This window comes from Prionailurus bengalensis, chromosome B1, assembly GCF_016509475.1.
Source record: "Prionailurus bengalensis isolate Pbe53 chromosome B1, Fcat_Pben_1.1_paternal_pri, whole genome shotgun sequence".
Classification (NCBI taxonomy): Eukaryota; Metazoa; Chordata; class Mammalia; order Carnivora; family Felidae; genus Prionailurus; species Prionailurus bengalensis.
The window spans coordinates 193,009,473-193,021,794 of NC_057344.1; the positions used below are offsets into that span (position 1 = coordinate 193,009,473).

Below are 12,322 nucleotides of genomic sequence, written 5' to 3' on the forward strand. Positions count from 1 at the left end.
TGTGCCTCCCCCTCGTTACTGACTCATCCTGAAATGCCCTTCTCCAGACCTGCTTCCTTCACCACTGGAAAAAGTCTACTCATCTTTCGAAGTTCAGATCAAATGTCAACTCTGTGATACTTTCTTTAATACCACATCGCATCTGGAAGAGTTAATCCCTTCCTCAGTCTTTTATGCATTTACCGTCACAGTGTTTATCACATTGCATTCCAATTGCTTGAACCTCAAACAACAGATTAGCAAAGTGGTTACAAGTATAAACTCTGGTTGTAGACTTCTTCAACTGAATTCTTGACGTCAGCAAGTTACTCAATGTCTGTGCACTTTAGTTTCTTCATCTATGAAATGGAAATAAAGTAGTACCAATGATCTGAATTTATAGTGAGGACCTAATATATGTAGAACTCTTAGGACAGTGTCCAGCGTGTAGTAACTGGTAAAAAAAGGTAAGTTACTTTCATTCTGAGTGTTATTGTTGCCATCTGATTCCTGTGTCCTGTGGAAAGTTTAGATGTTTCTGGCAGACAGACAGGGATATTACCATATGCCTGTTTACATCCCCCGTAACATTGTGTGGAATAGAGGGGTCTGCAGGCATTTGGTGGAATGTTCAGTACCTTGTGTTTGTAGAGTGCTCTGATTGTAGATACATATATTGATTCACAGGTTGGCAACATTACTGCCCCTTTAAACCTCATTACAACCTTGTGAGGTCCTTACCACCCCCACTTTACAGAGGTGGAAACTGAGAAGCAGACATTAAGTGAGTCGTCCGTGTCCACACAGCTGGCAAGAAGCAGACTCTCTAACTCCAAGGTCAGTGAGAGGGAAAGGCAGGGATGCCAGGGGTTGGGGAAACCTTTCTGTTCTGGTCCAGGCACCATTCTTTCTCTTTCCATTTCCTTCTTCTTAGGAGCACAGGTGTTCTGGACTGCAAAGCCAGCACAAAAAAATGAGGTCCCCGTTCACACTGCAGAACTGACTCAGGCTCGGGTGTGAGCAGGAGAGGGTGATCAGTACAGGATATCCTCAGCCGTGACCGTGGCCTCTTCGATTTTGGTCTTAATCTCGGGGAGCGGAATTTGACTGATCGCCACCACTACCAAATTTGCTGCATGGGCCGAGGCACTGGCCACACAGATCCAGAAGGACTCTTCGTACTGTTCTTCCACCACCACGAAGCGGAAGAGCTTCTCCTGGAAGTTGGCAATGCGCTCGGTCAGGTCGTGAAACTTCACGGAGGCCATGAAGCTGGCGATGGCCAAGGCCACGACTCCGCCTGAAAGCCAACACGTCACCCTCATACACCTGTGATGGTGGTATGTGAGGTGGCATTTCTGTGGCACAGGTGACAAGCTTGCTTTGGGTTGAAAAAATTCTTAGGATTTTGTTTTTTTCTTAAGTAAACTCTATGCCCCCCAAGGTGGGGCTCGGACTCAACCCCAAGGTGAAGACCTGTAAACATGGGTGTGATAATGCTGCCTCCTAAGGAAGCTGTGGGGTTTAAATGAAAAGAGGCCTGTAAAATCCCAGGTGCCTCCTCTGCTGTCATTTAGAAGGGCCCCTCCCACTCTTGCTGCGGTAGCCCCACCTCCCCACCGCCTCCCACAATGCCCTCCCTTCCACCTTCCACCCCCACCTCTCTGTCTTCTCTTTTCTCCCCTTACCCCAACCTCTCTTTTTTGCTTTAAGTCCTCAGCCACTCATGCGTGCCACCAATTCGGCTCTTTACTGTTACAGAGATCCTTCAACTTTCAGTAAAGAGGACATTCGTGTCCATGAATGAAAGGTCATAGACCAGGGAAGCAAAGGCTGAGGCAGGCATTTTAATTCCTTCATGCCTCCACCCATCTACTTGGAATTCAAGTGCCACCACCTGGTGGTGGCAATGGCCTTGAATTTCTCTCCCTGGGGGCCTTCCTTACCTGCGAGGACGTTCCATAGGCAGATGCCCCCGGGGCCGTTGACTGCCCTGTATGGAACCTGGATCATGTTGAGAATGGCAAATCCCATGCTGACCAGAGCCAGGGCCAAGGCCAAGAAGAGGAGCAGCAGAATGGTCACGTGGAGGCCTGCATTGAGTTCCTTCACCAGGTGTGGGAAGACTGGGGAGAAAAGACATGTTAGAGCTCGGTTGGAGCTCATAAAGTCCAGGCTTGCTTACCACTGAGGCTGTAATAGAGGGGAGTGAGGGCCAGGCAACATGTACTGGGTTTTCAAAAAGCAGGAGAGTTCCGGAGATAATTCACGGAGCCCGACTGGCCACTTGCCAGTTGACTAACAGTCCTCTCCAGCTCAAAGCCCCGGGATCGGGGTAAGCTGACGTACATAAGCCCCACACGGTGCCTCTTTCGCAAAGGTGGTTGGCGAGAGAGTCAGCCAAGGAGGGCCAATTGAAAAGCTTTAACCTGGGTCAAGAGTTGCCTTCATTAAATCAGAGCAGTAGAAGAGATTTCAGGTACATCTGTGAAGAGTATAGAAGGGCTCCCAGAGGGAAGCCTAGACCTGGCACCCAAAGATCTGGGTTCAAACGCCAGTTTTGCTCATTTGCCACAAGTATAAAATAGGATCCTCTAAGCCACTCCCCTACCCATCTTACCAGGTCGTTGAGTGGATTGACTGGAGTGCATAGGAATAATAATAGCACTTAATAAGCACTAATAGGAAGCCAGGAGCATCATCTTGGATCCCGCAGCAAGGCGGGCATTTTTCCCATGTATGATGGACACTAATTCTCATATTGCACAGAATATATGCTGTGATGAATAATATTCTATCAGAATATTAATTTCCCATATTAATGTGGCAGGATAATTTAGTCAGATATTAATTTGTATCTGATTTCTCTCTACTGGCCACCACACAGTGGCTCTGGAGATGAAATGATACGATATGATAGATACTGACTGGGAAAGAGTGAGCTCTCAAAATGGTGGCTGTGGCTGTGGCTGTTATTACTGTTACTCTCTGACTTGGGAAAGCCCTCAGAGCCTCAGTTTTCTCATCAGTCCAGTGGGGTAGCAAAAGCTGTGTATGAACTGAGGGTAATCAATGTTTACTGGACACAGTCATGTAAAGAGCTGAACCCTTTACATGGTTATCTCATTCAGTGCTTGTGACAAGGATATAAGGTGAATTTTATTAAACCTGTTTCCCCACATGCTTGAACCTTAGGTCCCTTCTTTTTGGGCAAGGTGACTCTGAATTCTATATAGGATTATAGACCTAGATACTATATGACATATGCAGTTTAGATCGCTGTTTTCAGTAGTTACACATGAAGAATGAAAAGTGACAGAAGTTAGAGTGCCCGGACATACCCCTTCCTCTGAAGCTACTGCAGGGTTTCCACTGAGCACCTGCTGGTTAAATTGGGGTCCACTTTGTGAGCTCGAACTCACTGCTTCATCATTTGATGTCATGACCTGCCCCTCCTTGTCCCCCCTTGGGAACCAGGACTCAAAGCTTTCCTGGTTCCACTCACCCACCCCTAGCCCCTTTCCCCTCTGGTCCTTTGCTGGCTCACCAGACTCCCTATATTCACAAGAGGTTGGTGTCTCCCAAGCTTGAGAACTAGAATTGTCCTTCTCCCTTTAAAGTCCTTTCCACTGAGAAGTTTCTAGACACTGCACATTTACATCCTAGTTCCAATCTAACTTTCTTTCCAGTTCCGTATTTGCATTTGTAGTTATCTCCATGCGGTTATCTTGCCAACATCAGAAACTTTACCCAGAGCTTCTTTCCAAGGGATTTTTCTTGGCAAGGCTTCTCTTTAACCTTTGCTTCTCTCCCTTCTTAGTGTCCCTTAGGGTTTTTTTTTTCCTTTCCTTTTCTTTTTTAACTTTCAGCCCTTCCTGAGAGAACACTTTGTGATCAGTGCAAAGTCTGTCCCTGACCAGTGGCAGGTGCAAGGCCAGCCCACACAGGAGGAGCCCGCCCCAGCTCCAGGGGAGTCACATTCAAGTGCTGGGAATGGAAGTTTTATACCCTCCCCTGGGACACCCCCACGGCAGCTGGGAACAAAACTTTCTTGAATATTGTCCTACTCAGAGGTGACATTAAAATGTCCTTTATGATCCTCACACAGTTCTGCTGTTTCAGAAATGAACCCTGGGGGCTGTCTCCTCTCCACCTGGGAAGGAAGAGGAGGAGGAAAGGAACATTTACTGAGTTTCTCCAGAGGGCAAACAGAATGTGCTCATCTGCTTGGGTAGCTTATGTTTCTGTGAGCTGGGATGGCAGGGGTTTACTTGCTGCTGCCGTGGAAGGGCTCAGTCTGCCTGTTCTCCTTGGGTCCCCTTCTCTCGCAAAGCTGGCCTCTGCTCTAGCTGCTTCTCCAGAAACAGTGTTTGTGCTTCAGGGATTCCTAAATTATACCAGGCCCACCGTATGCCACCTCAAACCCTCTGTGGCGGGTTGAATTGTGCCCTTCCTGCCATCCCTTCCCCCAAAAGATGGGTTGAAGTCTTCAGCCCCAGAACTCCAGAATATGACCTTATTTGGAAATAGGGTCTCTCCAGAGCTAATCAAGAGGAGGTTGTTAAGATGGGCCCTAATCCAATGTGACTGGTGTCCTTATAAAAGGGGAAATTCGGACACAGAAACATGCAAAGGGAAGACCATGCGAAGAGACACAGGGAGGATGCTGCAAGCCAAGGAATACCCGGGGCTACCAGGAGCTGGAAGAGGCAAGAAGGGGTCTGCCTATAGGGTTCAGAGGGAGCACGGCTCTGTTGACAAGCTGATTTCTGAGTTCCAGCCTCCAGAACCATGGGAATGCATTTCTATTGTTTAAGTCACCCAGTTTGTGATAGTACTTTGTTATGGCAGCTCTAGGGAACTAATACACCCACCATTTGTTGGGGTAACCACTCAGTCATTTCTAATGGGATCTATCCACCCTGGCTCCTCCCACCCTTGAGAACTCCCCATTCTTCCACCACCTCCCCGTAACCCTTTGCCGAATTCCAGGAGAACAGTAAGGACTGCTAGGGTGATGCCCTGCTTTGGGAAAGTTGCCAGTCACAAATTCCAGAAGGAGCAGCATATGGTGGAAAGTAGGAAACTTTGGGGTCAGGCATACCTGGGTTGGGGTCAGCTCCAGCATTAGGGGCCCTGTGACCTTCAGCAAGTTGCTTAACCTCTGAGTCTTAGTTTCCTTCTAACTAGCAGGGTTGTGGAGGATTGGTGTAGCACAGGTCACAAGTTTGGTGTCTTGCACGTGAACATTAGTACAAATGAATTTAAAAGTACTTATTGTTATTCATTCAGCCAATGCTTTTGAGTGCCAGTGTTTTGAGGCACTCTTCTGGGAACTTGGGATTATGGATGAAAAAACCACAATCTTTGCCCTTGTGGTATTACATACCAAAGGGGTGGAGGCAGATAATAAATAATAAACATAATAGATAAATTATCTAGTAGATAAGAAAGCAGTTGCCATGGTCACATGACACATCCGATATATAATTATATATTTTTACTACATTCCCTAAGCAATCTCTTACTCATTAAAGTCTTTGGAACTGTGCTGCTTTTGATGGTCCCTCCCTAATTCAAGCTTTGGAACTTCTTTTGTGAGATTTGTTAATTTCAATTACCTACAACTATTAAAAAGTGTGCCATTTCTCCCTCAAAACGTGTGTGTGTGTGTGTGTGTGTGTGTGTGTGTGGTTTTGTAAGAATCTCAAACTTCAGAAAATTGCAAGAATGGTACAAGGTATTTTTTTTTTTCTCCTGAACCATTTAAAGGTAAATTGTCCCTGCATCCCTCAGTACTTTAGGGTCTATTTCATTCAAGAAGAGATTCTCTTACAGAACCACAGCACTAAAATCGCTGAGTTCACTGGTACAGGCCTGCCATTTAATCCTGATGCCCCATTCAAATTCTACCAATTGTCTCACCAATTGATGTCTTTAACAGCAAAAGACCTAATTCAGAATCACCTGCTGTGTATAGTTGCCATGGTCTCCTTTTTTTTTTTTTTTAACGTTTATTTTTGAGACAGAGAGAGACAGAGCATGAATGGGGGAGGGTCAGAGAGAGGGAGACACAGAATCTGAAACAGGCTCCAGGCTCTGAGCTGTCAGCACAGAGCCCGACGTGGGGCTCGAACTCGAGGACGGCGAGATCATGACCCGAGCCGAAGTCGGCCGCTTAACCGACTGAGCCACCCAGATGCCCCTCCATGGTCTCCTTTTAACATGTCCTTTATTTTTATTTTTGCTTTTTTATTATAAAATATATCTTTAAAATTTTTAATGTTTGTTTATTTTTGAGAGAGAGACAGAAAGAGTGGGGAGCAGGGGAGGGGAAGACAGAGAGGGAGACACAGAATCTGAAGCAGGCTCCAGGCTCCAAGCTGTCAGCACAGAGCCCAAGATGGGGCTTGAACTCACAGACCCACAAGATCATGACCTGAGCCAAAGTTGGATGCTTAACTGAGCCACCCAGGCTCCCCTATTCCTCTACGTGTATGTTTTCAGTTTTTTGTGTAATGTTTTTAATAAAGCTATTTTTACAATATCCCTGGTCCAATTCCATTGCTGGGTAAATAGAAATATTCCCAGAGATTTTTTTCCTGGATATCCATAACAAATATGTATTTCCTTCATGTATATAAGTAATGCCAATTCATATCATTGTGTTTATCAATGGCTTCAGTTTCGTGTCTTTACACATTTAATAAGATACTTACCCTGGGCAGGATTCTAAAAACTACAATGCTGAAATACTGAAATCAAATGAGTAAAATTCCTTATCTCCTTGCATTGCATTATATTAATTGTTGTTGTGTAGGACACTGTTCTTGTGAGCTATCTAATGGATTCTAAAGGCTTACAGAATATTGTCTTTTTCTGCTTTGTTTTTCAATTCCCAGAAGACCCTTCATAAGCTGGGCTTGGATTCCTGCTCTATTTACATCCAGAGCAGCTGTGACGTGAGACTGGATGCCAGCGGAGGACTGTGCCTGCTCATGTTCACGGAGAGCCTCCAGTGCCTTGCCCCAGGTCTCCCCTCCAGTGAGTGCCCAACTTGGGCTTTCAACCCAATAGTCTGATTCCAGAGCCCAGGCACACAGACATTTGCCCGTTCTCAGATAAGGGAGCTTTTATATAAACAGAAGTGGGAACGTGCGTGCTGGGCTGTCTGAGAACACCCAGGTCATGTGGCAAGGGTCTGAAGTCTGGCTCCGCTATTTCCTGGCTGAGGGACCTCAGGCAAGTTATATAACCCCTCCAAGTCTCAGTGTAGTCCTCTGCAAAATGGGAACATTAAGAATTCCTTCTTTATAAATGTGTTATAAGGCTTAAAAGAGAGAAGCCATGTAAAGCATTTAGCAGAATGGCTGACACATGTAAGTGCTCAATATGTTAATAGTTATTCCTAATAGAGGTCAGTTACAGAAGTATAGAAATCCCTATTTTTAATGTTTCTATAAGTCTCTGCAGAGAGAAAAAAGTCTCTTCTTGGTGCTGAACAGGAACCCTTTGGTTACTGTGGACTTTGTCATTATGCCTTAGGTTGAGGCAGAAGTCAAATTTCACAGTTAGACATAGGCACCCTTACAAAGTAAAACAAAATAAGTCTTCTAAAGCAGCTTGCGTGCCCCCCAACATACTCACTCGTGAATTGGGACTGGCGGCCCCCAAGCCCGCACTGTCGTACTTTACATCCTCGGAAGAGCCCGTAGTAAATATCCCCAATGAACTTGATGAGCTCTGGATCCGTGGCATTGACCAGGTCCACTCCAGTCTGACAAAGAATTTTCCCACTCAGCCAGTGGGGCACTGCCAGGGCCACAATGATCAGGATAAAGGAGGAGAAGCTGAGTAAAGACGCCAGCCCATACCACGCCTTTTTGAACCATCCAGGCATTCTAGGGGACGCAGGTCAGCCCACAGGTGTCCAAGCAGTGGCGGGGGTCGCTGACATTTTCTGGACACTCTGCAATCCCCTGCTCCAACGTCAGCTCTTCCAAACACATCATTTCAGAATTTCAAGCGCATCTCCTGGTCCTCCCTCAGTGCCTGCCTCCACAGCCCGTGTTTACTACAACCACATCCGGAAGTCTCTACAGAGGTCGCCTTCACCAGACTCTCGAGTGTAGAGGAGTGTGTTACTGAAGGGAGTAACCCTATATCTCCCACTAGACTAATGTTTCAGCAGAAGGTTTAATTGTTCCCCAGTTCAGGTATTTAAATAACCCTGGTGCGGACCTCTTAACGGCCAGGAAATTATCAGCAGGCAAAACTAGGTAGGTCTGACTATAAAGAGACACTAACTATTCTCAAAAAATGCATACAGTAGAAGGAAAACAAACATGTAACGATTAGCACTTGAATACTGCCAACGACGCATGGTGTCGAATGTCCATCTCTTTGCTGCTCGCCTGGGCATTTCTTTCTCTAAAATGTCACTGCTGTCAGAATCTCCAGAACTGTTATTAATACCACGGTATGACCTCTGTTCTCAAGGCTTTTAACTGAAATGTGTATACAAGGCTTCTTGGATTTACCACGGGGTGAATCTGCCATGGGTAAAACTGCAGGAGTGTGTGTGTGGCTGCTGGGGAGCCTGGACCCCAACACTCACAGTCCTCTCCCCACCTCCACCCTTGTGGAGAAGCGTTTTCCTAATGTGTTAGCGAATGATCACCTTGCTGGGGCTTTATTTCTTCTAATACTAAAGATCTGGGTTTTTTTTTGTTTTTTCCTTTAATCTGTACCCACTAGTAATGAAATATTCCCTACTTTCTATCTTATTCTGTGGCTTTTCAGTTTTGGTTTTTGTTATGCCCAGAATTCGTGATCCCCAAAGACCACCAGGGAGCCGAGTCCGATGCAAAAGCAAAAGAGCCCTTATTCGAGCTAGCTCGAGCTCAATCCCCTACCTGCACCGACGCAGCGGTGAGATACCGGGGAGAGAGAGCGAGTTTCAAAAGGACAAAGGTTTTATTGGGGCCTAGGGGCAGTTGGTGAGGTAATGGCTATGGCCTCAGCCGATTGGCTGGGGAAGGGTCCGAGTCCTGTTAGGCAGGTGAGGGGGGCGGTTACTCAAGGGGAGGAGGTGTGGTCAAGGTGAAGGACACAGAACAAGATGGAGTCGGCCGGCATAGGCACGCCCTTTCATTCCCCCCTTGTCATGTAGCTTACCGACCCAATCATGGGACGGGCTGCATTTATGGTGACAAGGGGAACAGAGTTTGGAGGTTTACGCAAAGTTCTGGGAAGCAAGTGTCCCTGGGGTGGCTCTGGGAGGTCTGATTAAGTATTGTCCCCAAGCTGGTGTCTATGATCTGTCAGGTGATGTTTTGGGGGGCATGGGGACTCCCGGCAGCATGAGCAATGACATGCAGAGTTAACAGAGTTACCAATATTAGGTGGGTGAGCTTGAGTGGGTTGTGTTGGTCCCGATTGACGGCTCATTGCGTGACAAAGTCCTTCTGGATCGAGGAGGGGTCCGCTGGCCGAACGTGGGTGTGATGGACCCAGGTCGCGATGCCGTCTACTTTGAGAGCGGTGGGGGTTGTCAGCACCACGGTGTAGGGTCCCTTCCAGCGCGGCTCGAGGGTCTCTTGGTGGTGCCTCTTGACGTAGACCCAGTCTCCCGGCCTGTACTGATGAGGTGTCGGGGTCGGGCCAGCCTCGTAGATGGCACGGAGGCGTGGCCAAATGTCCTCATGCGCCCTCTGGAGCCCTCTCAAGGAAAGAAAAAGCTCTTGATCTTTAAACTCAGCAAGAAGTTCAGCCCGAAGGTTGGGAATAACAGGGGGTGGCCTGCCAAACATGATCTCGTAGGGAGTAAAACCCAGAGTGTAAGGAGTGTTTCTAACCCGGTAAAGGGCGTACGGTAGGAGAGTCACCCAGTCCCTGCCAGTCTCCATGGTTAATTTGGTAAGGGTCTCTTTTAGGGTTCTATTCATTCTTTCTACCTGTCCTGAGCTCTGGGGCCTATAAGCACAATGTAATTTCCAGTTTGCCCCCACCGCCTTGGCTACTGCCTGTGTTACCTGCGAGATAAAAGCTGGTCCATTGTCTGATCCTACCATGGCAGGAAAACCATACCTGGGTAAGATGTCTTCTAGTAGCTTCTTAGCCACTGTCTGAGCCATTTCATGCTTGGTTGGGTATCCCTCCACCCAGCCAGAGAAGGTGTCTGTAAATACTAAAAGATATTTATAACCATACTTTCCTGGTTTGACTTCAGTGAAGTCGACTTCCCATTGGGCTCCTGGTCTGGTGGCTCTGAGCCTGGTTCCTTTTTTAGTTGATGTGGCTCTCGCGTTGGTGAGTTGGCAGGTCTTGCAGGCAGATACAACTTGCTCTATTTTGGTGTCCTGTTGGTGAATCTTGATTCCGGCATGTCGGATTAAGTCTTTTAATTTTCGGGCCCTCATGTGAGTAGACCGATGCATGTGCTCTAATATTGAGACTCCGAGCCGGTCTGGCAGCACAAGCTCCTTGTTAGGTGTATACCACCATCCCTTTATCTCCTGGGCCATGGGGAGTTTCTTGATCCGCTGTAACTCCTCCTGGGAGTATTTGGGCTGGTCTGGTAAAACTGGGTCTCCCAAGTCCAGTAGTTGTTAAGCCATTTTCTAGCTCCCCACGTTAGCGCCTTGGTAAGGGCGACGAGCTCTGCTTGCTGGGCTGATGTTCCGGAGGGTAGAGCCTCCGCCCATACGGTGTCCGTTTCGGTGACCACCGCTGCACCCGCATACCTGTGTCCATCTCGCACAAAGCTGCTGCCATCAGTGAACCAAGTAGCCTCGGCATCGGGGAGGGGCCGGTCGGTCAGGTCCATCCGGAATCCGTGTACTTGTTCCAGGACTCCCTCACAGTCATGTAGTGGAGCACCTAGGTCAGGGTCAGGCAGCAGGGTTGCAGGATTGAGGGCTGCACTGGGGTGGAACCGCACTCGTGGAGGGTTGAGTAGGAGGCTCTGGTAATGAGTCATACGTGTGTTGCTCATCCATATATTAGGAGGCTGTTTCAGGACTCCTTCAAAGGCGTGTGGGGTCGTGATCCAGATCTCCTGTCCTAGGGTCAGTTTGTCTGGCATCTGATAACCGCCGCTGTCCGCCCTCTAGGATATATCCCAGGTAACTTACCCTCTCCTTGGATATCTGAGCCTTCTTCGTGGATGCCCGGTACCCTAAGGCCCCCAGGGTAGCCAGCAGGTCCTGGGTCCCTCGCTCACAGTCTTTGGCCGTGTCGGCAGCAATCAGGATGTCATCTACATACTGTAGGAAGGTGAGGCCAGGATGCTCCCTTCTGTACTCACCCAGGTCCTCGTGTAGTGCCTCGTCGAAGATGGTGGGCGAATTTTTGAATCTCTGAGGTAGCCGTGTCCAGGTGAGTTGCCCACTGTAGCCCTCCTCTGGATCATGCCACTCGAAGGCGAACAAGGGTTGGCTCTGGGGTGCCAGCGGCAGACTGAAGAAGGCGTCCTTTAAATCTAGTACAGTATACCAGACCCTGGAGGGCGCCAAGGAGCTCAAGAGAGTATATGGGTTGGGAACAGTTGGGTGTATGTTTGCGACCCTCTTATTTACTTCCCGGAGGTCTTGTACCGGTCAGTAGTCATTTGTTTGAGGCTTTTTGACCGGCAGTAGTGGGGTGTTCCAGGGAGACTGGCAAGGAACTAGTACCCCTAGGCTTCGTAGTCTCTGGATGTGTGGCTGGATCCCCTTCCGGGCCTCCTGAGACATGGGGTATTGTTTGATCCTTACCGGACTCTCTCCTGGCTTGAGCTCTACCAGGACTGGGGTCCTGTGAGCGGCTAGTCCTATCCCCCCCCCCCCCATATCTGCCCAAGCCGAGGGGAATTCTTGTAGCCATCTGTCTATATTATTCTCTCTCCAGAGCGCCTCCTGGTGGAGGAGGTATTCATCCTCCAGTTTCATGGTCAGGACCTGGATGGGGTGGCCCTTGCCATTGGTGACCTGAGGCCCCCTTGTCTGAAAGTTATCTGAGCTCCAATCTTGGTAAGTCCTGTCCTAACAGCGGGTAGGGGCAGTCTGGTATTACCATAAAGGAGTGGGATACCTGTCCCATCCCCAAATCTACTGTTCTTCGGGTCGTCCATAAATACTGGCTCATACCAGTTGCCCCTTGTACCCAGGACTTCTTGCTGGCTAGTTTTCCTTGTGAGGTGCGGTGTCGACAAGGAAGTCAACAGGGGTCCCCTCCACTTTAAGAGTTACCCTGGGTTCGGGGAGAGGGTCCGAACCCCGACTCCCCTAACCACTTAGTTCATCTAGCTCTAGGACTTTTACTCCATCAGTCTTGCTTCCCTTCCCGCTGGCCCTTTTTGGAC

At 48.2% G+C, this 12,322-nt stretch overlaps 1 protein-coding gene across 1 annotated transcript; it reads right to left on the reverse strand.

The window, feature by feature from the left end:
* Window positions 1-919: 919 nt before the first annotated feature.
* On the reverse strand, window positions 920-7,879 carry CLRN2 (clarin 2). Its single transcript, XM_043555097.1, has 3 exons — window positions 7,627-7,879; window positions 1,926-2,105; window positions 920-1,279 (listed from the first exon to the last, which is right to left on the reverse strand). The coding sequence occupies exons 1-3, from the start codon at window positions 7,877-7,879 to the stop codon at window positions 1,014-1,016; spliced, it is 699 nt and encodes a 232-aa protein (XP_043411032.1). The 3' UTR covers window positions 920-1,013.
* Between the last annotated feature and the right edge of the window lie 4,443 nt (window positions 7,880-12,322).